The sequence below is a fragment of the Orycteropus afer genome, unplaced genomic scaffold, assembly GCF_000298275.1.
Source record: "Orycteropus afer afer isolate SDZICR_OR568_19922 unplaced genomic scaffold, OryAfe1.0 scaffold00045, whole genome shotgun sequence".
In the NCBI taxonomy this organism is placed as follows: Eukaryota; Metazoa; Chordata; class Mammalia; order Tubulidentata; family Orycteropodidae; genus Orycteropus; species Orycteropus afer.
Genome location: NW_006921632.1, coordinates 2,765,357 through 2,788,742, shown reverse-complemented (window position 1 = coordinate 2,788,742; position 23,386 = coordinate 2,765,357). Strand labels below are relative to the sequence as shown.

The following is a 23,386-nucleotide window of genomic DNA, read 5'->3' as shown; positions in this document are numbered from 1 at the left end:
GGAAGTGTGCCCCTGACCATATATAGGGTTGGCAGATGATGCTTCTATGTTCGTATTTGTAGGTGCTGTAAGAATGTCCAAGTTTATAGTAGAGCTGAGAAGGGACAAGGTTGTGGTGGCTTCTTGGCTCCAGCCAGCTACCCTGAGGGACTGGGACCATGGTCCCAGGGGACACCAAGCTCAACTGGCATAATAATTGGCATACTACACAAAAACACTGTTCTATATCCCACTTTGGTGAGTAGTGACTGGTGTCCTAAAAGCTTGCAAGTGGCCATCTACATGCAACAGTGGGGTCTCTCCTCATTCAGAGCAAAGAAGAATGAAGAAAACCAAAAACACACGGAAACAGTTAGTTCAAGGAACTAGCAGACTGTGCAATCCTCAGCTTATTATGACCATAAGACCAGAAGAACTAGATGATGCCTAGCTAATACTGTCAACCTCTCACAGGAGGATTGGTGCAGGAGATCCTGGATAGAGTGAGAAAACAATGCAGAACAAAATTCAAAATCATTAAAACAAAACAAAAAAAGCAGATTTGCTGGTCTGATAGAGCCTGGTGAGACACCTAAAACCCTAGTCACCCTTCAGGTCTGGAACTGAACTCACTCTGGTGGCTCCCAGCCAAACAAAAGGCATATAGGGTGAACATTTACATCAGGTAGATACACTATGTAGAGCACCATGGGAACACAGAAGGGCAGTGTTTGTACAGGGAGACAGCTTGAGGGGCGGGAGTGCATGAGAGAGAAGGACACAGAAGAGGTAACTAAGGGAGGAAGTGAAAAGAGAGATGTTGTGAGGAATTAAAAGTCAATATCATGAAACAAATGTGTATAATCGCTATATGGAAAATGAATTTGCTATGCAAAGTTTCACCCAAATCACAGTAAAAAAATTTTTAATAGATAAAAAGATTTACAGCCTTAGAAACTCTATGTGGCAGTTCTACTCTGTCTTAAAGGATTGCTATGCGCTGTAATCGACTCAATGGTAGTGGCAGGTGGTAATCTTTACAGACACAGACTGCCTCATTTTTCTCCTGCAGAACAGCTTGGTGGGTTCAAACCACCAACCATTTAGTTAACAGGTAAATGCTTTAACCACTGCACCATCAGAGCTCCTTATAGACTGGTTTAGGGAGTCAAATATGATGAGAACACAAGCACACTTTATGATCCAGAAAACATTCTTCCAAAGTAGTTCTTAGAACTACTAATGCAACCCAAGAACCCAAGAAATGCCAGAACGCAAGTAGCGACTGGGATCTTAAAAGCTTGCAAGCTGCCATCTAGATGCAACGATGGGTCTCTCCTCCACAGCAAAGAAGAATGAAGAAAACCAAAAATTCATGGAAACAATTAGTCCTAGTGACTGGTACACCATCCCATCTGTAGCCTATACCACTATGAGACCAGAAGAACTAGATGGTGCCCAGCTACCACTGTCAACCACTTAGAAGGGGATCTATGTAGGAGATCCTGGATAGAGTTAGAACAATGTGGAACAAAACTCAAAATAATTTGGAGGAATAAAAAAGGGAGACCAGGTTTTCTGGGCCAATGGAGCGTGGTGGAACCACTGAGACTATAGCCCCTAGCTGCCCTTCAGTTCTGGAATTGAACCTACACCTGTGGCTTCCAGGCAAACAAAAGACAGGCATATGAGTTGAACATTTACCTGAGGTAGATGCACTCCTTGGAGAGAACAATCATGGGAGAAAGAAGGGCTGCTTATGCACAGGGAGACAGATCAGGGGGCAGGAGTGCATGGAGGGATGGACACAGGGTAACTATCGGGAGGAAGTGAGAGGGGAGCTCTTGCATTGTGGTAAATTGTGGTCAATGTCATGAGACCAAGTGTATGTAAACTGCTGTATGGGAAGTGAATTTGCTCTTTAAATTTTCACCCAAATCACAATAAAAAAAGAAAGAAAGAAAGAAATGCCAGAACTTCTCTGGGTACCACATGTAACACCTGTAGCTCACTCTCCTGACTGTCCAGGACAGGGTAACAAAGTAGAAATAAGGAACTACCAACAACTTAGATTTTCCTACAATCCTGCCCTTTCTCTATCCACTGCTCTGAAACTTATCCAACTGCCCACTTCCTACAGGACTAATCAAACTCCCTCTGCTAGCATTGAGGCAATAAACAGTTAAAAGTATCAGAGTGCCAGGGTTTAAACTCTAGCTCTGCCAGTTGCTAGCTACATGAACTTGGGCAAGTTACTTAGCCTCCATGCCTCAGTTTCCTCTTCTGCAAAACGAAGATAATAGAACCTACTTAATGAGTGAGTCCCTATGAGTCAGAATTGACTCAACAGCAGTGAGTTTGTTTTTTGGTTTTAATGAGCCCCTAGATGGTGCAAGTGGTTAACATGCTTGGCTGCTAGCTAAAAGGTTGACAGATGGAGTCCACCTAGAAGTGCCTTGGAAGAAAGTCCTGGTGATCTGCTTCCAAAAAAAAACCAGGTCCTGAAAACCCTACAGAACACAGTTCTACTCTGACACACACAGGGTTCAGCATGAGTCAGGATCAGCACAACAGAACTGGCAGATAGTGAGTTTGCTGTGATGATTAAATCAGACAATGAGTGTAAAATACTTAGCACACTACTTGGCAAATAATAATGGCTGAAAAATATTGTAATTTGAGGTTTTCTTCAATCTAACCCCTCTCTTTTCTTTCCAAAATCAACACTCACTCTGATTCCTTAAAAAGTCGGAATTAGAAATACCATTTAATCCAGCAATCCTGCTATTAGACATATGTCCTAAAGAAGTGACAGCCAGGACATGAACAGATACATGCACACCCATGTTCACTGCAGCACTATTCACAATAGCAAAGAGATGGAAACAACGTAAGTGCCTGTCAACAGAAGAATGAATAACCAAACTATGGCACATACACACAATGGAATACCATGCAACACGAAAGAATAATGTAGAATCTGCAAAACACTGCATAATGTGAGGATATTATGCTGGGTGAGATGAGTTAATCACAGAAGGGCAAAATACTGTATTAGCTCACTATTGTAAGAAGGCAAGGAAAGGTTTATACATGGAAGGAAACTTTCTTTGTTAGTTACCAAGGACGGGATGGGAGAGGAGGGAACGCTGCTAGATAGGTAGAGACAAGTACTGATTTGGGTAAAGGGAAAGGCAATATACCAAAAGTGAGTGATCAACACAAGAACACTAAGGAAAATGAAGACACACAGAGAGGTGCACAAGAGGAACAGACAAAGATAAACCCTTTTACATATACAATACTGTGTTATCAGTGATAACAAACATCAATCCATGGGTAAATAGATAGGCAGACAGGCTAAATCATCAGGTAGGTCTAGGCAAAAGGGAATACATCCATGACCAGATATAAAATCGGCAGATGCTATTTCTACATATGTATTTGTATGTAATGGAAGCATGTCCATATATGTATTAGAGCTGATAAAGGGCAAAGTGATCATAACTTCTTAGCTAAAGCCAACTACTATGAGGGAACAAGCGGTTGGACCTGGGCCTCAGGACCATGGTCACAGGGGACATCAAGCTCCACTGGCATAATATCCTAGACAAAAACATTGTTCTACATCCTACTTCAGTGAGTAGCAACTGGAGTCTTAAAAAGCTCGCAAGTGGCCATCTAGATGCAACAATGGGTCTCTCCTTGTTCAGAGCAAAGAAGAATGCAGAAAACAAAAGATGCATGAAAACAATCAGTCCAAGACACTAGTAGACCATGCAAACCTCAGCCTGGATGACCATGAGACCAGAAGAACTAGATGGTGCTCAGCTACCACTGTCAACCAATCAGAAAGCAATCAGTGCAGGAGATTCTGAATACAAACAAAACCAAACCCACTGCTGTGGAGTCGATTCTGACTCACAGTGACCCCTGCTAGGCTGCCGAGGCAGTAAATTTTTACGGAAGTAGACTGCCTAGTCTTGCTTCTGTGGAGTGGCTGATGGGTTTGAACCACCAAACTTCTAGTTAGCAGTCAGATGCCTTAGGCACTGTGCTACCAGAGCTCCTGGATAGTCTGGGAGAATAATGTGGAACAAAACTCAGAATCACAAAGAAGAGCAGATCTGCTGGTCTGATAGAGCCCAGTGAGACATCTGAGACTATGGCCCCTAGTTACCCTCCAGGTCTGGAATTGAACTCACTTCTGTGGCTTCCAGCCAAACAACAGACAGGCATACAGAGTGAACATTTATGTCAGGCAGATATGCTCCTTATAATGATCAATCATGGGAGAACAGAAAGGCACTATTTTCACAGAGAGATAGCTCAGGGGGCAAGAATGCATAGGAAAGAAAGACACAAGGAAGGAAGAGGTAACTACAGGAAGGAAATGGGAAGAAAGCTGTTATAGTACAGAGAACTGTACTCAATGCCATGAAATAAAATTAGTAAGAACTGCTATACAGAAAATGAATTTGCCCTGTAAACCTTCACCGAAATCACAAAAATTAAAAAAAAAATAAAAAATCAATACCCACTTATGTCCCTCTACACAAAGTCTACTCCAGCCTAACTACTTTGCTCATTGTTTTCCAAACCCCCTATAGGTTTTCCCGCCACTAACTTAAGTCTACCTAAGGAGCTCTGGTAACATAGTACCTAAGGCACTTGACTGCTAACCAGCAGGCTGGCGGTTCAAACCCACCAGCCGCTCCTCGGAAGAAAGGTTGGGCAATCTACTTCTGTAGTGATACAGCCTTGGAAACCCAAGGAGGGGTCACTATGAGTCAGGTCCAACTTGACGGCACATAACAACAACTTAAGTCTGGACTGCGTTTTTTCACACCACTTCTGTCCAAGTTCTAAACTTTCTGCCTCATCACAACTACAAAACCACTGCAAAGTTCCATTTGTACGTTCATTCAAGCATCTTCTGAGTGCCTTTTATATATCAGGAACTATTCTTTTCCTTCTTAGGAGCTACTATGCTTCTGCCTGTACCACTAGTATGGTATTTAGTCAAAGTTCTTTGTATTCTATTTCCATAACTAGAGATTGTTTAGATCTCTAGCCCTAGTATCCATTTAGTGATGACAACAATTAGCCCTGAGTAACTCAGCCATGCCCCTAATTGAGGATACCTGTATCTGGGAAGAAGCTGTTAGCCAACTGCTGCTGCATCGCCAGCTGCTGGGGCTTCATGCACACGGAAGGTGGCAGAGTACCCATGGGCTTCTGTGTCAGCACTGGCTGTGGGCTCTGCTGGGGTACCAATCCTGCTTGCCCTCCATGCTGTCCACTTAGCATATGCCCTTGGTTGGACACCATTGCCACGGATGGGGCCAGGCGCTGTTGGAGGGCATGAGCTGGCGGCTGGGTGGGCATAAGTGGTTGGGCCAAGCCTGGCTGTCGGGTACCTCCAAGACTCAAGGCAAGCTGCTGCTGGGGCCCAGCCAAATTGGGAGAACTCTCATGTGGCAAAGGCATGGCCTGGGCAGAGCCTGATGTGGACATCAGGGAATGCTGCTGCTGTTGCTGCTGGGCAGGCTGCAGCTGTGCTGAAAGCTGCTGCTTCTTCTGCAGCTCCTTCTTCTCATGCTCCAAAAGATCCTCAATGAGCAGGGGCAACTCGCTGGCCACCAGTGAGCTCTCCATCTTGTCCAGCTCATCTCCAGATGCTGTGTGTCCACCAGGCAAGGCCAGAGTCCCACTCTCTAGCTCAAACTTTTCCAGCAGGGAAGGCCCTCCTGGGCCACTCAACGGGCTGGGGGTCAGCAGATGAGCTGATGGTCCTCCTGTGGACCCAAAGGCGCCCTTTTCACCTGGATGCCCACTGCTGGAAAAGGGCCCTGTGCCCATCCTCGTGTCCCGGCTGCCCATTACGCTCTGTCCTGGCTTCAGCCCCAGGCCCAGAGAAGTGGGGGCAGGTGTTGGCTCTACCTTGGGGGTGGTAATGGTGAATTGGCAAGGAGAAGGGTGACGCCCACCCTCCTCTACCTTAGTTTTCACTTCAGGGAGTGTGGGTGCCAGACGGGGCTCGGAAGCTTCAGGGGCAGGGGCAGGAGCAGGACGCTCCTCAGGGACCAAGGTTCCTGGCTCCACTCCTCGCAGCAGAGCCTCTCGCTCAGCTTTCTCATTGGCCGACTCTACCAACCTCAGATGCTCATTGAAAATGTCTTTCTTGTCCCCATTGTCCAGCTCAGGGTCAGTATAGGCCAGGAGGTCAAACTCATCTCCGTTGAGCAGGTCATCTAGGTGGGGGTCATTAGTCTCCAGGTTTTCCAGGGTGCCCAGCTCATCGTCACCCTTGGCCACATCCACACCTAAGCCTAGGTGAGCAAGCTCCTCATCATCTTCAAGGGCCTTGTGGGCATCAAAGTCATCGTCCAGCTCAGAATCCTCACAAGGTAGTTTTCCAGCTTCTATGGCCAGAGGAGGGGGGCGGCCAAGTTCAGTGCTTGAAGGGGGCCGGTTGACCAGCTCCAAGCCAGTGGACAGGGTGGGGCCCTTGGTGTGGGACGTTGGATGGAGGCTGTTGTTCAATTCGGTGGCTGGTGGGGCTGAGGGTTTCTGTGGAGGAAGTCCTGATACTGCCAGGCCTCGAAGTGCTTCAGGGGCCAGTCGGTGGGGATCCTCACTTACAGCATAAAAACGAGGTCTCTGAGGGGGCCCCTGACAAGGAAATGGAGGCCCCCCAGGTCCCAGACCTTTCTGCACATTGTGCCGCAACTCAATGAACTGGGCGGGACCAGCTGGACCAGGCACTGGCTCACTAGGGCCAGGCAAGCGGGTGGGAATTGCTGTCAGGGGGGAACCTAGGGCTTGGCGGCCTAGTTCAGGCCCAGGAGCTGATGGAAAGCGAGTGGACACTGCAAGTCGCATGGAAGTTGCTGCTGCTGCTGCTGCCTGCTGTTGTTGTTGCTGCCATAGTTGTTGCTGCTGTTGCTGTTGTAAGGGCAGGGGCCCAGGATAGGGTGCTCGCTGATAGAAGGCTTGGGAGCCTCCTACCAGTTGTCTGGAAGAACATACAGTAGTCAGTAAAACAAAATCAGGATGAACAGCTAGAACGTGGGTTCAGGGCAGTAAGGGAGGATGAAACTAACACAGTGAGGGAGGAAGAATAGGAAGAATAGTAAATGATATGGAAGGATTAGAGAGATGGGAAAAGTCAGAAGCAGCACACAACAAGCAGTAAAGCTCACCCCCTTGATTTACCCCTAAGGAGGCCCCTGGAGCCTTACCGGCTATTTACATCCATAGAGGAAGGGGTGGCTGGTGGAGGTGGCCGGGAGAGTCGGTCATCACTAGGGAAGGCCCCTGGTCCCAGGACAGAGCCACCCAGCTTGTTTTGGGTCAGTCCTCCAAGGCTGCTCTTATCCTAGGAGAAATGGAGGTCAGGCTGCCACCTTCAGTAGTCTGCCTCCACTACTCTGCTGGGCCTTGCTACCCCTTGCCATTCCACCTACCTGGGTCCCAGCAAAGGGAGTCTGGCCTCGACTCAGTTGCTCAAAAGCAGAGCTGCTGGGCTCGGCACCCCAGCTGCCTGGGGGCCCCACTGCTCCTGCAGCTGCTGCAGCTGTTTCCTTCTCCTGCCGCAGGGTGTTGCGCTGGATCTGCTGCCGAATCAGCAGCTCCCGCAGTCGCTGGCGCTATGAAGAGACCAGAGAAGAGGAATTAAGTCAGTTCTACTCCAATCAAGGGGCTGGCACAAACAGTGGCACTATGGGGGCAGCTCAGCTCCAGAATGTCAACTCACCTGCCGTTGTTTCTCCAGCTCTGTCTGGCTGAGGCTGGGCATGCCTGGATCCTGGGAACCTGGGAGTTCAGGTGCCACTAGGGAGCTGCTCATTCCAGTCCCTGGGTCTTCTCGCTTCTCAGCTGGAGACGTGATCCCTGCCCGCTGTGAGGCTCCATGGGACAGGTAGGGGAGGGCTCCATCGGGTGCAGGTGGTGGTAGGGCTGATGGGGGGCGTAGTGGGGACAGCCCATAGCCCTCTCCTGTGGACCCACTGCTGGGTGCCAGGGGGCTACCCGATGTGTGGAAATTCCCCGTGGCTACTGGGTAGTTTGTGCTTTGGGGCTTGCTCAAGGTGGTGCCAGGCCCCAAATGGCTATTGATCCCATGGGGTGGGGGGAGAGTAGGCTGAGGGACAGGAGGCTTTAGGGAAGGTTCTCCCACCGCCTGAGGAAAAGTGAAACGCACGGGAGATGGGGTGCCCACGAATGCACCCGTCCCGGGGGACCTGGCAAAACTGGAGGGCTGCCCACTTGGGACCTTGGCATGGAGCTCGCCTGCTGGCCCTGAGGGCAGGGCTGCTGGGAAGCCCCCAGCCCCAAGTGGAGTGTGGGCTAGAGGCCCAGCCTTGAAGGCAACTTCAGGGGGCTGGGGTCGGGGCGGTTTATGTAATGGGGCAAATGGGTCACGAGATTGAGGGCGTGAGGGAGGGTGAGAATAAGGGTCCGGGGACTGGAAGCGAGGGGTAACAGGAGATGGGCAGAAAGCCTCAGCAGACAGAGGACGAGGTGTCAATGGGGACTGGGAGCTGGACTGGGACTGTGGACTGGCGGGGACTCGGGAGAAAGGGTCAGAGGGCAGTGAGCGAGGGGGCAGGGCACAGCAGCTCTCAGGGGGTGGTGGCTGGGGCCGAGGAGTCAGTGGGGGCTGGGCATAGGGGTCAGGGTAAGGGCCAGGGCGAAAGATGTCCGGGTGGCTGGGGGGAGAAGGGGCCAAAGCCTGGGCAGGGGGTGGCTCCTGGGGCCGTAGGCCCAAGCCTGGGCTCTGGGGCTCTACCTGAGATGCCCGAGGGGTGAGAGGGGCTTTGAAGACATCAGGTGCCTTTAATTCTAGGCCACCTAGGTGGGTGCCTGAAGAGGGTGAGTCAACAAAACCCAGGTTTGGGGGCCCATAGCCAGGAGAGGCTGCCCCAAGCTCTTCCTTCTTCACCTCTAGTGCCTTCCGGGACTCCCCAAAAGGTGGGGGTGAGAGCAGGGGCTCAGAAGCCTTGCTTCCCCCTGCTCCTGGGCTCTCAGGCACAGCCAGATTGTCCAGTGAGGGGCAACGAGGTTTGAGGAAGGGGTCAGGTGTGGAAGGCTGGTGTCGGGGAGTGCCAGGTGGGGTTGTGTGGAACTCCCCTGGCTGACTAGTCCCAGGACGAGATGAGGTGCCCATCGTTGGGGGCTGTGCAGGGGCCCCAGTTGGGCTAGGATAGGGGGGATAGGCGGGTGGTGCCGTGGGGAAGCGGGGCTCCAGGGCGTAGGCGGGGGCCAGTCCAAAGGGGTCCTGCGAAGGCACTTGGGCAGGCACCTGGGGCGGGAGCTTGAGGAAGAGCTCACCGGGCGAGTCGGGGCCGGGCACTGTGCCTGCCGGCGGCTTCAGGAACCCGTCCGCAGAGGTAGACAAGCCGGCGGGGGTAGTGGGACTGCCAATGAAAATGGTGGGGGCAGCAGCAGGGGGCGGACTGCCCAGTGCCCCTGGCTGGGGGGGAATGCGGAGATGTAGGGCCGGTCGGTCAGTCTTACGGGCTATGTCGCCCACCTTGGTCTGCTTGTTGATCTGGCTCTCAGCCTGCTATGGGGGAGACCAGGCATAGAGCAGTCAGGCTGCTGTGGACCTGTAGAGAGCCCACCCACTATGGGACTTCGATGGCTCAACCCAGCCCTGACTCACCTTTTGCACCTTGTTAATGCGGTGAGCTGCCCGGTTATCTTTGGCCTTTTGCTGAAGAATATAAAACACAGGTTTAGGGCTAGAGCTCAGCCTCATGCCCAGCCCCCTTGCCTTGCAGTATTACTCACACTCCCTGCCCAGAAGCTGATCTCTAGCCAGCTGCTTCAGAGGTAGGGAGCAGAAAGAACCGAGATGAATCTCCCGAAGATTCCCTCCAACCTCAGTTCCCCATGATGAACCAAGCTTCTTTCTGTCTCACCAGGTAGGGAGCTTTGTCAGCAGCCGGAACTTTTCTCCAGAGCTTCATGATTTGTTTGCATCGGCTAGACCAGTCTGGAGACCAGAAGAAATGAGTTAGACAAGAGGAGGCACCCCGCCATCCATTGTGTTGCCAGGTTGTTTTTCTTGCCCTCATCCCATAGGTACCTGGGTAATCTTGTTTGAGATTGGGAAAGTTAATGTTGGCATAGAGCACAGGTGAGATGGTAGAAAGCTGCCCCAACTCCTCGTCCTTCTCCCAGCGTTGAAGACTCCGTTGGTTATAGGAGAGTCCATCACCCTCACCCTCTGTGGTGGGTGTGGTAGGGGTAGAGGGTGTGGTGCCCCCTGAACCCGTCCATGGGCTGTCTGGCTCGCCGGGTTCCGGGCTGAAGAAGCCCCCGCGCTCCCTGGGGCGCAGGGGCAGAAAGTCACAGGGGGCAAGGATACCAGGTTTCACCCCAGATACACTGCCCAGAGCCCTAGGCCATCGCCTTGTCCTGACAGGGAAGGACCCCTTTCAAGGGAATGGGGAAGAACAGTGGTGTTCAGGAGTCCAAGAGAGGGAAGGCATGGGCCCAATGGAAGGGAAGAAACAACAGGGGCTGCCCACAAAGATTAAGCATAGATACCAACCTACTATCCAAGAATGGGGACTGGCAGAGGCCAGGGTAGGAGTCCATGGGGCTGTTGGAAGAGAGATTGCCCAAAGGGAGTCCACCTATAAGAGGCATCAGATCAGAGAGAAGAAAGCAACTGGCCAATGCTAGGGGCAAGTATGGCTACACCTGCCCACCCAGTCTTCAAACCACTCCCACCTGCACCACCTTGGAGAAAGGGCCTCTGCAGTGGTGTACGGCTGCCGTCCAGGCCAGGAGTTCCACAACCCAGATGCTGCTCTCGTTCAGAACCCAGAACATCCTTGAAGAGCTGCTGCAAGTCCTTGGATTCCATTTTGGGCAGTTCTGTGGGGGAATGATGAGGGACGCTGCTGAGGAAGACTGGGAAGCTGAGGGGACACCATAGGTGTATGAATGGTCATGGCCAGGGAAGATGCCCAGGACTCCCCACCAGAGATGCTGTGTAGACGACAATCCCACATACAAGACCTTCTCCTTTTCCCATAGAGGACCCTTACACAACAATGAGGTGCGGGTCATAGCCTCACCTTCCGTGGGAATCCTGTCTAAGTCAGAGCTAAGCATCCCTTCACCCGGGGTGCCTGGCTTCTCAGGGTCACTGGGCACTGGGGATGCCTTTACGCCCCCATCCTCAGGTCCTGCAATTGCCAGGAGAAACCCATCAGCCAAGGCCAGTATGAAGTTACATTAGCCACCCTGAACCACAAAGCAACATGGAATAGTTTCCAGTCTCCAACCCTGCCGGTGCTTGTGGCACAGCATGTTGACAGAGGCAAAGCCAAGATAGGACACAGTTCCTAACCAGCTCTCACCTGGTATATCATCCTTGCCCTCGAGGCCCCTTGATTCTTCATCTGCAACATCTGGACCGTCATCTCCTATAAACAACAGGCCCCACTCTAATCAGCGATGCCCTGTACCCGATGCTCAGTTGGGTCCAAGCTCTATAGATCAGGGCCTCTGGCCCACTCTCAACTTCTGGAGACCAGCCCACTCCCCATCAAAATCCCTGGCAGCTCCTAAGCACAGAGGGGTGATGGATCCCCTCATTCCTGATCACTCTGTGACTTACCTTTCTGTAATGTGGGGGTCTCCTTCCTTTCTGGACCTCCATCCCCTTTGGCTTTTGGGGTTCCCAGTCCAAAGCTTGGCCGGCCTACCCCAACTGCAAAAAGGGCCTTCCGGCTCAGGTCCAGCAGCTCCTTCCCAAAGAAGGCTTCCTGTGAGGGAAGTCAGGGGATATAAGTTTCTTCATGCTCTGCAGGGCCCAGATACTAAGCACTCCTCAGACCCTAAGTGCCACCTGCAGGTAAGCAGGAAAGGGCCCAGATACTAAGTGCCCCTCAGACCCTAAGTGCCACCTGCAGGTAAGCAGGAAACATGTCCTCTAGTTTGCTCTTCTTGCGCCCTCGTCGCTGCTGCTTCTTCTTCTCATCCCCATCAGCTAAGCTCTGCTCCATGGAGACCTCTGTAGGCAGGTCGGCAGGCATCACTGAGGATAGGAAGGGGGATTTCAGCCTCTCTGGGAACCTTGAGCATGCTGCTCCTCACATGGCCTACTGACATTTTCTGCCTAATCTCTTCCCTGACATGTCAGGCCCACTACCGTCTTAGCTCTTTCAGTGACCGTGGCTCTCACTGGCATTGCCCTGCAGGTCCCATGATCCCCACCTTCTAGGCCCACTGGTTCCCTCACCCATCTCACCCTCGTCGGGCTGCCCATCACCACTCAACACCTCCGCCTGTGCTGCAGGCCCCTTCTTCACACGTGTGTGGGATTTCCGCTGTCGTACCATGAAGCCACCAATGCCTGTGAGGGAGTAGAGCTAAAGATCAGGGGCTGTTGGGAAGCCTGCGCCTCACCACCCTCCCTCCCCATCCCAGGGCCTCACCAGGCCGATAGGGTTTACGCTTGCGTTTTTTGCTTTCCTCGGTCTCCTCCTTGCCAGGCTCTACATCAGGGCTGACGGGGCCCTCCAGTTTAATTTCACACTCCATGTGCTCCACACCACCTGCATACAGAGATAGAAGAGATGGAGGCAGATCAGAAGCATGAGTCTGTTTCACCTTGCCATTCTGCACCCAACAGCAGAGAAAACAAGAGTGCCCTACCAGAGCCATGTGAACATGACCAACAGTAGCTTTAGGGTGATTGGGAGTGACAGCACCACCCCTACCCAGATCCCAGCTTTTACAGGCCTGCCTCCACAACCTTGCCACTCCCCAGATTGCCCAGCCCAACCTTCACCCTTGATAAGCTCATCCGTGTCCAGGTCCCCATCCTTCTTGTCATCAGGACCAAGGGCATCTGAGGGCTCAGAACTCTCCAGCCCTGCCTCGCCTGGAAGGCCTAGTCGTCCTCGCCGCTGGCGCCGCTTGTGCAGAGGCGACATGGTCAGGTTCCGCAGCACAGCCATGCCAGTCTCTGTCAGCCACACACCCTCAAAGCGAAAGTACTGGGGCTCTGCACAAGGAGGAAGAATATGATCCCTGGCTGAAGGCCCCAGGAAAACCAGGAGGACTCTGAGTATTAGCCTGAGTCCCCAGCTGGGACAAAAGCAGTGACAGAGACAGGCCAAAGTCCAGCCTGGGGTTTGAGGGCACCAGTGGGTGCCAGCTGAGGCCTGAGTTCTCTATCAAGTGACCCAGGGAGAATCTGAGAGAAACTGCTATTGCAGAAGCCTTGACTTTGCTTATGTTTAACCCTAGGTTCACCAAGATAGTCTCTAAATGTCCGGGGCTTAGAGGGTCCTGGTTGCTGAATGCCAGCACATAGTGCCCTAGATGCCAGAAGCAGTGTCCACATCGTGATGGAGAAAGAAATGCCTCCAGTACCCTTCACTGAGGAGAAGGAGCTACATTCTCTGTGTTCTCTGGCGGTGAGATTCTGGCAGGAAAGAGGCCTCATCACCTGGAAGGAAGACTATTAGGGAACTGGAGACCTTTGTTCTAGACATAACTTTCCCACTAACTCACTGAGTGACCTTGAGCAGGCCTCAACCTCCTTGGATCTTAGTGTATTCCTCTTCAAAGGAAGAGATGACGTTAGGGAGTTGGAGGTGGGCTAGATAGATGGTGTCTATGGTTTTCTCTGGCTTTTGTATTCAAAATTTTTGTGACTCACCTGGCTCTTTCACCTTCATAGGCACCAACTCTGGAGGTGCAACAGGTGCTGTAGAGAGAAGGCCAAAACCAAAGTAGCTTGAGGCCCTATCCCAAAGCAAGGCACCTTGGCTCTGATGCCTCCACCCATTACCAGCACCTTGTTCTCACCCGCAGGCTTGATCACATAGGGCTGGCAGGAGACACAGTCAAAACCCTCATCTGCAGCCTGTTCTACTTCTTCCTCTGTGAAGAGGCTCTCACAGCCAGCATGCATCCACCTGGGACGAGGGAGACAGGAGGAGATGAGTCCAGGTAATAGCAAGACAATGGGGAAGAGGGGGGCCAATGTAAAGAGTAAGGGATAAGGAACACCCTCACCGTTCACAGTGGCGACACTGGATTAATAGATCCTCTTCCACATAGGGGGCATGACAGATAGGGCAAGTCACCAGGCTAGCACAGGGCCCACAGTGTGTATAACTGTTTTGCCATTCACAGTGGAAGCCAGGGGAAGCGGCTCCACACTGCATACAGGAGACACACCTGTGGGGGCAGAAAGACAGATCCTCAGCACTGAACCTACTCAAGGCACCCAGGATCACCCTTACCATCAACCAGGCAACCAGCCTGGCCTCTATCATTACTCAACATCACATTGACTCTAACATCTGAGGCTCAGGCCTCTGAAGATCCCGAGTCTCCTTACCACTTGCATTTCCAGCCACCTTTGGGCACGGTGAGCAGTGGAGGATCCAGGCAGTATGTATGGTAGCTAATGTCACAGTCATCACAGAGCAGCAGGCGAGACGGGTCAGAGGCCTGGCCGCATACCTCACACACGATACACTCCACGCACCGCCAGCCTTTCAGCAGCATCACCTTGGTGATCTGGTGTAGAAGATGGGAATTGCTCAGGATGCCAAACAGGGCAGGGCAGAATTTCTCTGGGACGGTGTGACTTACACAGATGGAGCTGGAGGAAACTCAGTGTACAGGCTTGACCTCCATTTTAAACATATATAGGCTTATGCAGAGCGCCCTCATCCCCAAAACATTGTTTCTAAATTTAGGCTCCTAATGGTCTCTGCTGATCAGTCAACAGCCTCACCTAGCCAATGCTCATTACCAGAGTGAAATGGCAACCTTTCACTAGCCAACTCCCCACAAGTTAAGATCATGGATAGAATTAAGCTGTCTTCTAATATTTAGAACCTGCTACTGTTGCAAGTTAATACATGTTAGCAGTAAACATGTTATCAATTAATAACAAAAAACCCCAAAACTCATGCTTGGTTCAAAAACACTGCTTTTGCTGTGTGAACATATAATTATACATTTTACCTACAGACTACCTCACGTTTTCTCTTAGCAAAATTGGTCATCATTTATGTGACTGAATGAGTTATACCAAAATCACAGTCTATCACAAACAAATGATTAAAAAAAGCCATAATTTCCAAAGTACTTTTCCTCAAGAGGGAGCTCTGGCAGTGTAGTGCCTAAGGCACTTGAGTGCTAACCAGAAAGCTGGTGGTTTAAACCCACCAGCCACTCTTCAGAAGGAAAGCTGAGCAATCTACTTCCATAGTGCTACTGCCTCAGAAACCCAAGGAGGGGTCGCTATGAGTCAGATCTGACTCCACGGCAGTAAGTTTGGTTGTTTTTTTTTTTTTTCCTCAAGATGAGTTTGATAGTTATTGGTGACCGATGAACAACTTCCATGACCAGTGGCTGCCAGTAGTATGTCCAAGATAGTGGCCTAGAGTAAGAAATAATCGATCCCATTTCCCCACCTTCACACTTTTTAGGCCTTGAACTCACCTTGCTGTTAACACAGTAAGGGTGATAGCACTGAGAGCACTGGGAACAGGCAAGGAGGTGGCCCTCTGCTCCCCGGCCAAAGCTGCCACATACCACACACATGTCCTGGGGAAACACACAGAAACCCAATGTCTAGCTAGGTTCCTTCGTTTTACTTAGGCTCAGCCAATTGAATACTACACTAATGTGAGACTAGCAAGCCAGGGAATCAAAACTTCATCCCACAGCATTAGGACACTGTAAGCCACCACAAGACCCCACAGGAACTGCTTTTTCCTAGGATGCCTCACTCACATGATCAGGTAACTTGAATTCATATGCCCTAATATGAGTAAAGGTAAGTATGAATGAAAGGAAGATAAGATGAGGTGGAGAGGGGAAGAAGAGGACTGGTTAGGACAAGGGAGTAACGTCATAAAATTCTATCAGCTTTAAGATTATTCAAGTCTAAGTTTATAAGCTTCTGATGCTATAAGCTCTGGCATACAAAGACCATTCCTGCCTTTTTCACTAGTCTTATCATTAGTGCCCAGCTCAGAACAAACACTCAAGAGTTGACGAATGGACAAATGAACAACCTGACTCAGATTCACTATTTTCTCATTAAGTGGGTATCCCCAGAAATAAGTCCTTGGTTTTCCCCACTGCCCCTCCCACCAAAACATATATGCCCAATGTTCAGTGTACCAAGACTCACTGCTGAGGATGAGACTATACGAGTCAAGTATGGTACCTGCATTAGGACAAATTTGTCTGTGTTGGAGAAGAGAACCACGGTATTTTGCATGGTGTCATCATCTTCTTCTTCTTCCTCCTTGCTGGGAGAGCTATCGATATCAGCAACCTTATAGGCAGAGAGTTGTGGAATGTGAGCCAGATAAATCTGGCCTAACCAAGCTGTTTTTCCTCTTTGGTGCTGGGGGACAGAGGTGTGAACCCCTGGCTAAGAAGAAGACCAGAAGCCAAGACTAAGAAGCAGAAGAACATCCCAGCTCCTAAACTGGGCCTCAGACTGATGGCAGAGATCTCAGAGAAGCCTGAAGCCAAGTGGGTAGAAGGAACACAGACAGCTGGATAGGCCCTAGGCTAGCAGGCAGGTAGACAAGACTGCAAGGGCTGGCAGGATTTACAGGGTGTTTAATTTCGAAGGGGCCATCTGAAGCATGTTTTGGGGAATGGGAAGCCTCTCCTTACTACCAGAGTCTCAATGGAAGAAGTAGTTGATTTTAGCCGGGCCCGTCCTCTCCCACGTCCTCCATGTGCTCCTCCACGTGGCCGGCGTCTTCCCGGGAAACTACTGCTGCGTCCCTGATGGAGGGGACAATTCCAAGACTAAGTCAGTGTTATAAAACAAAACGTGTATGAACTTCTATATGGAAAATGAATTTGCTCTGTAAACTTTCACCCAAATCACAATAATTTTTTTTTTTTTTAAAAAAAAAGAGTAAGTCTAAGCCTAGCGTGTTGGGCCCATAAGCTGAGATGGAAGAATAGAGATGAAGGACAAAATATGATGGCTAATAAAGCCCAGTCAGGGCAGGGCAAAGAGTCGAATGCCAGATACCGATAGGTCACTCTGGCCCTAAGGAATTCCTTCTCCCCAGAATAAGGAGTGGCCAATGGGGTGCAATGGAAAAAAATACTGGCTCAAGGGCTGAGAACTCTGAGCTTTCACTCCCAATTCTATTTCTGTGTGACTATACACCTGAGAAGTTACTCTTCCCTTCTACGCATTAGTATTCTCCTTAACAAACAGATTGCACTAAAGGATCTTAGAGTCTAGGATTCAAGAAGCCAGGTGGGAAGGTTATCATGACACAGGACTTTGGCATGATGGTATGGATAGCCCCTTACCTGCTTAATGCGAGAACGGGCAGGGGAACTTCGCCGCCTTCCCTTGTCCCCCTCAGCTTTGCCTCCACTGACAGTTGTCCCAGCTTCACACAATAGCGAGTCATCAGTCTCTGGCAGCGAGTCAGTACAGAGCCGCAAGGAGCCCTCATCCCGGGCTGGGCTAACGTCTGTCGATACCCCCAGCTCCATGGACAGGGAGCCACCCCCCTCAGGGTCAGGAGAGCCCAGCAGGGGCTCTGAGCCAGGAAAACTAGCACTGGCATCACCCTGGCTCAGATTGGAGATCTCATTAACGATGTCAGATTTGATGAGAGCAGGTGGGGTAGGCGCCACTGGTGCATGTGGCTCCTCCTGTATCTCACAGGGTGAGCCGTGCCCTGCCTGCTTGCATTCTGGGCCATAGACCTCCATAGGGGTCACAGGGGCTAGCTCCTCGGGGTCCAGGAGCACAGGGGAACCCTTAAGTTCACAAGCCGTTGAACTGCCAGGGGTCTGTCCAGCTTCTGGCTGTGAACCAGGAGTGTCAGTCCCATTGAGAGGGGCCGTGTCTTCCCCCAGGCCAGAGAAGTCATCCAGCGCTGGAGCAGGGCTGGGTGCAGGGCAGGAAAGGTCCCCCATGGGGGAGGGGAGAGGACTGGTAGGGCTAGGCTCCAAGGCTGGGCATTCAGGTTCTGGGACTTTCTCAGTCTCCATTTCATGTGGCTCAGCCTCATCTGAGACCTCCACTGTCTTCTCCATGGGACTCAGCAGGGAGGGGATGGACAGTGGCAAAGCAGGAGGGGAACGCTGGGAAGGAGGGGAGCTTTGGGGAGGCAAGGAATGCTGGAGTGGAGAACACTGAGGGGGAAGGGGCTCCATCAGAATGGGAGAGGCTGGTCCCATTGGGGAGCCTGGAGATGGGGGAAGGATCATAGGGGGGACGGGTTCAGGGTCAGTGCAATTTGCTTCTGGTGGAGGGCTGATGGGTGTCTCTAGGATGGGGGCAGCTAATGGTGACTCAGGGTCACTGTCCCCTTTGGCACCAAAGGGGTACTCTAACTCTCCCAAAGGAGACAGGGCTGGTGGGGCTGCAGCTGTGATAATGGGTGAGAGTGGAGGAGGAAGAGGATCTGGAGGGAAAGAGAAAAAAGAAGCTTCTTAGTTCAGGTGTTTCATAAAGAGCAACTATCCCAGAGTAAGTAGGTATTAATATCTTCTTACCTGGCGGCATCAACTGAGGTGACAAGGATGGCTCCCCAGACGGGGACATGGGCAGATCCTCAGGCAGAGGGGATAGAGGTGGCTCCCCAGGCTCAGACAGGGCCGGCTCTCCAAGCAAAGGGGACAAAGGTGGCTCCCCAGATGGGGGTAACAAAGGCAACTCCTCAGGTGCAGGGCACAAGCCTGGCTCCTCAGGAGGCCCCTCACGCTGGGGGGACAGGAGGGGTTCCTCAGACTGGGAAGATAGGTGTGGCTCTTTGGGTACAGGGGACAGGCACAGTTCTTTAGGTACAGGGGATAGGCGAGGCTCCTCAAGTCGAGGGGGCAAGCGAGGCTCCTCAGGTTGTGGAGACAGATGCAACTCCTCAGGCTTGGGGGACAGATGCGGCTCCTCCAGCCTGGGGGACAGGCGTGGCTCCTCAGGTGCAGGGGACAGGCACAGTTCCTCAGGCCGGGGGGACAGGCGTGGCTCCTCAGGCATAGGAGACAGGTGCAGCTTTCCTGGCCGGTCACAGAACTGCAGCTCCTCAGGCCGGGGGCAGATATGCGGCTCCTCGGGCGGTGACGACAGGGATGACTCTTCCAGCGGCAGGGACGTGAGCAAGTCCTCTGGTGGTGGGGAAGCAGGTGAGTCTTCAGGTGGCAGGGACGTGGGTGAGTCCTCAGGTGGTGGGGACAGGCGCGAAGCCTCAGGTGGAGGGGATGTGGGAGACTCCTCAGGTGGTGGGGACAGGGGAGATTCCTCAGGCGGTGGAGATAGACGTGATACCTCAGGTAGGGGCGATAAGCGTGACACCTCAGGTGGTGGGGACATGGGTGAGTCTTCAGGTGGTGGGGACATGGGTGAGTCCTCAGGTGGTGGGGAAAGGCGTGATGCCTCAGGTGGTGGGGAGAGAGGAGACTCCTCAGGTGGAGGGGACAGGGGAGACTCTTCAAAAGGTGGGAACAAGCGAGATGCCTCAGGTGGTGGAGACATGGGTGACTCCTCAGGTGGAGGAGACATGGGTGACTCCTCAGGTGGTGGAGACAAGCGAGATGCTTCAGGTGGTGGAGAAGTGGGCAGTTCCTCAGGTGGGGGGGACAGAGGAGACTCCTCAAATGGTGGGGACAGGAGTGATGCTTCAGGCGGTGGGGACAGGGGTGTCTCAACTGGAGGGGATGGAGGAGACTCCTCTGGTGGAGAGAAAGGTGGCTCCTCAAGTGGAGAAAAGGGTGATGATTCAGGTAAGGGAGACAGGGGAGATTCCTCAGGCGGTGGAGAGAGGGGTGATTCCTCAGGCGGTGGGGACAGGCGCGATGCCTCAGGCGGCGGGGATGTGGGTAATTCCTCAGGTGGTGGGGACAGGGGCGACTCCTCAGGTGGGGGCAGCAGTGGCATCTCCTCATTTAGGGGGGCCTCCAACTGGGGCTCAAGTTGGGCCCCTGTTCTCCCTGCAGACATAACACACTGTGTTCCTACCTAGCTCAGCTCTACTCCACAGAAAGTGCAGGGTCTAGGGCAAAGAAGAAATTGTTCCTTGCCAAGCAATATAAATGCATTAATTTCAGGGACCCTCAAATCCTACTCACCTAGTGGTTTGGCTTCACATTGCAGGGGCCCCGGTTCCTTGGATTGCATAGAGGTCACATGCCTAACCTTTGGCTGCCCTTGGTGTGCAACGTACAGAGCATTGGGGTCATCAGTGGGGGAATCATCAGGCTCTGGGGGTGAGAACCTATAGAGGATACAGGAGAGCAGGTGCTGTGGCTCTCATCAGCTATCAACTCCGAGAGAGCACACAGGTGAGGCATAAATGTTGCAGCTTGTATGCACCGTAGCCTCTCTTCCAACATCCACTTGGCCCCTGCCAAGCTCAGTACTTCCAATCCTCTTTCCCAACCTCATTCAGTCCACACTCTTTACCTGCTACAGACAGGGGGATGCTGCTCAGCCACAAGACTGACAGGCTGACCTCCCTGGGCTTTGTGACAGCGGTGACAGAGCGAGTAGTTCTCAAACCATTCCGAGTTAGAATTTAGCTCTGCTGAGCCTGCCCCACAGACCCGGCATACCCGGCATGCCTAGGGGAAGGGAGAAAGCAAAATAGGCATTGGTTGGCCAGCAGAAATCAGGTGAGAGCACAGGATGATGTATCACAGCAGAGGACTCTGAGGACACTGTAGGAGACAAAATAAGGGAGGAGGCAGAATTGAGGGGTACTCACCTTACACTTCCAAGAGTGAGCAGGTAGTTCCTCCATGGGTGGTTTTAGGCAGAAGGTATGGTATCCTTTGTCACATGTCTCACAAACCAACATCTTAGAGTCATTCCCAGGTTTCCTACAAGAGCACAGAACACATTACAGGGTCCTACCTATGCACCTTTTCAGCCCTAATCTGTGCTTTACCTAAAGCTTCCTTCCTCCTCTCCCATTCCTACCTGCAAGCTTGGCACACTTTGCATTCAGGGCACTGCCAACCAGCACGCTTGCGGGCAGTCAGAGCAGTATCCAGGCAGGCCCCATGATAGTGATGCCCACAGCTGGTACAGAAGAACAGGTCACACAACTCCCCCGGCCCCTCACATACTGCACAACGAGCCTCCTCTGTAGTGGGAAGGGACAGACAGCACAGGTTGGTTATAGTTCCTTTGCAAGTCTCAGCAGTGCTGTATAGATAACAAGTATTCCATGGACACAATGAATGAATAACAAATAGTCACTGAATGCTTGCCTAACATATGCCAGGCACTGTTGCAGTCATTGAGGATACACGCAGTGGAAGACAAGACAGGCAGAGCCCCTGTACTCATAAAGTTTATACTTATTTTAATAGGGCAGACTGATGAAAAGAAATAATCACAGACTTTGGTAAGTGCACTGCAGAGTGCAAGAAACCAGGGCTCTCTTGGCCTCCCATCTGCCCTATGTCCAAAGGGCAGGGTTTCTCACCCAGATGTGCAGCCCCCTCACTGTGCTCTGGGCATAGCAGCTGCAGTGTCTTCATGGATAAGAAGGAACCGCTGGCAGTCGCACAAGGGAAGTGGTAAAGCCGTGGACATCCGGGAGAGCGGCAAGGGATGGAGGCACCAAGCCTGGTGCAGTGGGAGCAGCGCTGCCAGTATGGAGACAAAACCTCAGTGCCAGCCAGCTCTCTCCAGAGCAATGTTTCAAGCACCAGCTCTGCCCTAGTCTGCATTCTGCCCCCATCTCCAATCTACCATGACTCTCCAAAGTCTATAGTTTGCCTACCCTCAAGCCCAGCCCTATTCTTTGCTTAAGCAATCCCCTTGCTCCAGTCTTACCTGTGAGATCCCTGAGAAGATGGCCTTGTCCACACCACATAGTTCTGGCCCCTCCTGTCCCCAGACGCCTGCCGACCATGCAGCACACCAATGGTGAGCCCAGCAGGGCCCTTTATAGGTGGAAAGAAGTAAAAAGAAAGGGTTAACAAAACGTAGCTGGCTCAGAACTACCTAGCCCCTAATCCACCCCCCCCCAAGGTAATCACACTATTTCCCCTCATTTACCTCCAGGTTCTCCTAGATGAGCAGGTGTCAGGCCCTCAGGGAAACCAATCTGTGATAGGTCTTCACTGGGCAGCGCTGGTTCATTGGGCCCTGGGTCCCCCCCAGGGGATACCACTGGACACCGGGGCCAGTCAAATGGCAACTCAAAGCGCCGTAGCTCCCGCTGCCCATGCAGACTGGGCTCTCCACAGTTACAGAGAGCACAACGCCGCACTGGACTCCCACTGTGGATACACGAGCATCAGCATTATACCTGGTCCCTACCAACAGGCAGCCCTGGCAACCCCATAAATTAACATGTCCCATCTTCTCAATTAGTTGTTTCTCCAAATCTTCCTCCTTGAAAGCCCCAGATTCTCAAATCAAATCCTCACATGCCCTTTTGCACCAAACTAAAAAAAAAAAAAAACAACACCAAATCTACTGCCATTGAAGTTGATTCTGGCTCATAGTGACCCTACAGGGCAGGGTAGAACTGTCCCAAAAGGTTTCCAAAGCTGTAAATCTTTATGGAAACAGACTGCCTCATCTTTCTCCCCAAGGGCAGCTGGTGGGTTTGAACCGATGACCTTTTGGTTAGCAGCTGAATACCTTAACCACTATACCACCACAGCTCCTCCTTATATACCATTTTCCTAAAACCAGTTACCTGCAGTCCTGGGAAGTCTCCTGAAGCCTGGGACACCCAGAACTGGGGACAGAGACCTCCCCCACATGTAGGTTAGGAAGGTCTGGCTCAGCGGCACCTGACTCCTCAGAGGCTGCAGGTCCATCAGCTGAATGAATAGAGCAGCATACATCAGTCATCATTCCCTACTTAAAACGAGTCCACTCACTAGATCAGTAAACCACCCTTGGGGGATCACAGTGATGGCATTTTGTCTTTTGTCCCAAAGAACAAAGTCCTTCAATTACCTGTCTACTAGGTAGATTTAGCCCATGTCTTTGTGCCAGGACCAGAAATTAAGATTCCAGAAAGAGGAGAAAGCTGCCAGCAAACCCAAAGTTCCTGCTACTCACCTGCTGGTTCTGAATCTTTATCCTCACCAGACGGCTTCTGGCTGTCCATCCCTCTCTCCGACTGGGCAGGGCCCTCTCGGGGAGACCTGTCAGTGTCAAGAGATATATCTATGTGTCTAGTAAGTCTCCTACTAAGTACCTTTCCCAGGATCCCAGAACAAAGGCAGCTAATGGTATCCAGATCCTGCAGACATCAGAGCCAAGTCACATCTAACAAACTCCCGTACTAATGACAACGAAAGTCATTTTCCCTGACCCTTATTCCATTTCCCATTTCTCCCCCCTTGTCTTCCACTCTGGATTCAGAGAGGACCCACTCCCTTTTCGTAC

General features: G+C 51.7%; 1 protein-coding gene across 1 annotated transcript in view; it reads right to left on the bottom strand.

Moving 5' to 3' along the window:
* The window catches only part of KMT2D (lysine methyltransferase 2D), a 44,872-nt gene extending 21,767 nt beyond the window's left edge, over nt 1–23,105 (bottom strand). Inside the window, exons 1-34 of the mRNA XM_042780546.1 lie at nt 23,057–23,105; nt 22,686–22,812; nt 22,037–22,260; nt 21,812–21,921; nt 21,459–21,621; nt 20,948–21,113; nt 20,733–20,847; nt 20,432–20,589; nt 20,098–20,243; nt 18,529–19,959; nt 17,329–18,437; nt 16,672–16,782; nt 16,208–16,318; nt 15,475–15,579; nt 14,360–14,541; nt 14,032–14,196; nt 13,822–13,931; nt 13,673–13,720; nt 12,791–13,012; nt 12,441–12,560; nt 12,254–12,358; nt 11,910–12,040; nt 11,621–11,768; nt 11,361–11,426; nt 11,076–11,186; nt 10,735–10,872; nt 10,544–10,628; nt 10,076–10,317; nt 9,909–9,982; nt 9,650–9,700; nt 7,739–9,550; nt 7,449–7,631; nt 7,224–7,360; nt 5,124–6,997 (exon numbers count right to left, since the gene is read on the bottom strand). Of these exons, the coding sequence (XP_042636480.1) occupies nt 5,124–6,997; nt 7,224–7,360; nt 7,449–7,631; nt 7,739–9,550; nt 9,650–9,700; nt 9,909–9,982; nt 10,076–10,317; nt 10,544–10,628; nt 10,735–10,872; nt 11,076–11,186; nt 11,361–11,426; nt 11,621–11,768; nt 11,910–12,040; nt 12,254–12,358; nt 12,441–12,560; nt 12,791–13,012; nt 13,673–13,720; nt 13,822–13,931; nt 14,032–14,196; nt 14,360–14,541; nt 15,475–15,579; nt 16,208–16,318; nt 16,672–16,782; nt 17,329–18,437; nt 18,529–19,959; nt 20,098–20,243; nt 20,432–20,589; nt 20,733–20,847; nt 20,948–21,113; nt 21,459–21,621; nt 21,812–21,921; nt 22,037–22,260; nt 22,686–22,812; nt 23,057–23,105 (10,129 nt within the window). The remainder of the gene's footprint in view (nt 1–5,123; nt 6,998–7,223; nt 7,361–7,448; nt 7,632–7,738; nt 9,551–9,649; nt 9,701–9,908; nt 9,983–10,075; nt 10,318–10,543; nt 10,629–10,734; nt 10,873–11,075; nt 11,187–11,360; nt 11,427–11,620; nt 11,769–11,909; nt 12,041–12,253; nt 12,359–12,440; nt 12,561–12,790; nt 13,013–13,672; nt 13,721–13,821; nt 13,932–14,031; nt 14,197–14,359; nt 14,542–15,474; nt 15,580–16,207; nt 16,319–16,671; nt 16,783–17,328; nt 18,438–18,528; nt 19,960–20,097; nt 20,244–20,431; nt 20,590–20,732; nt 20,848–20,947; nt 21,114–21,458; nt 21,622–21,811; nt 21,922–22,036; nt 22,261–22,685; nt 22,813–23,056) is intronic.
* Nucleotides 23,106–23,386: the final 281 nt, after the last annotated feature.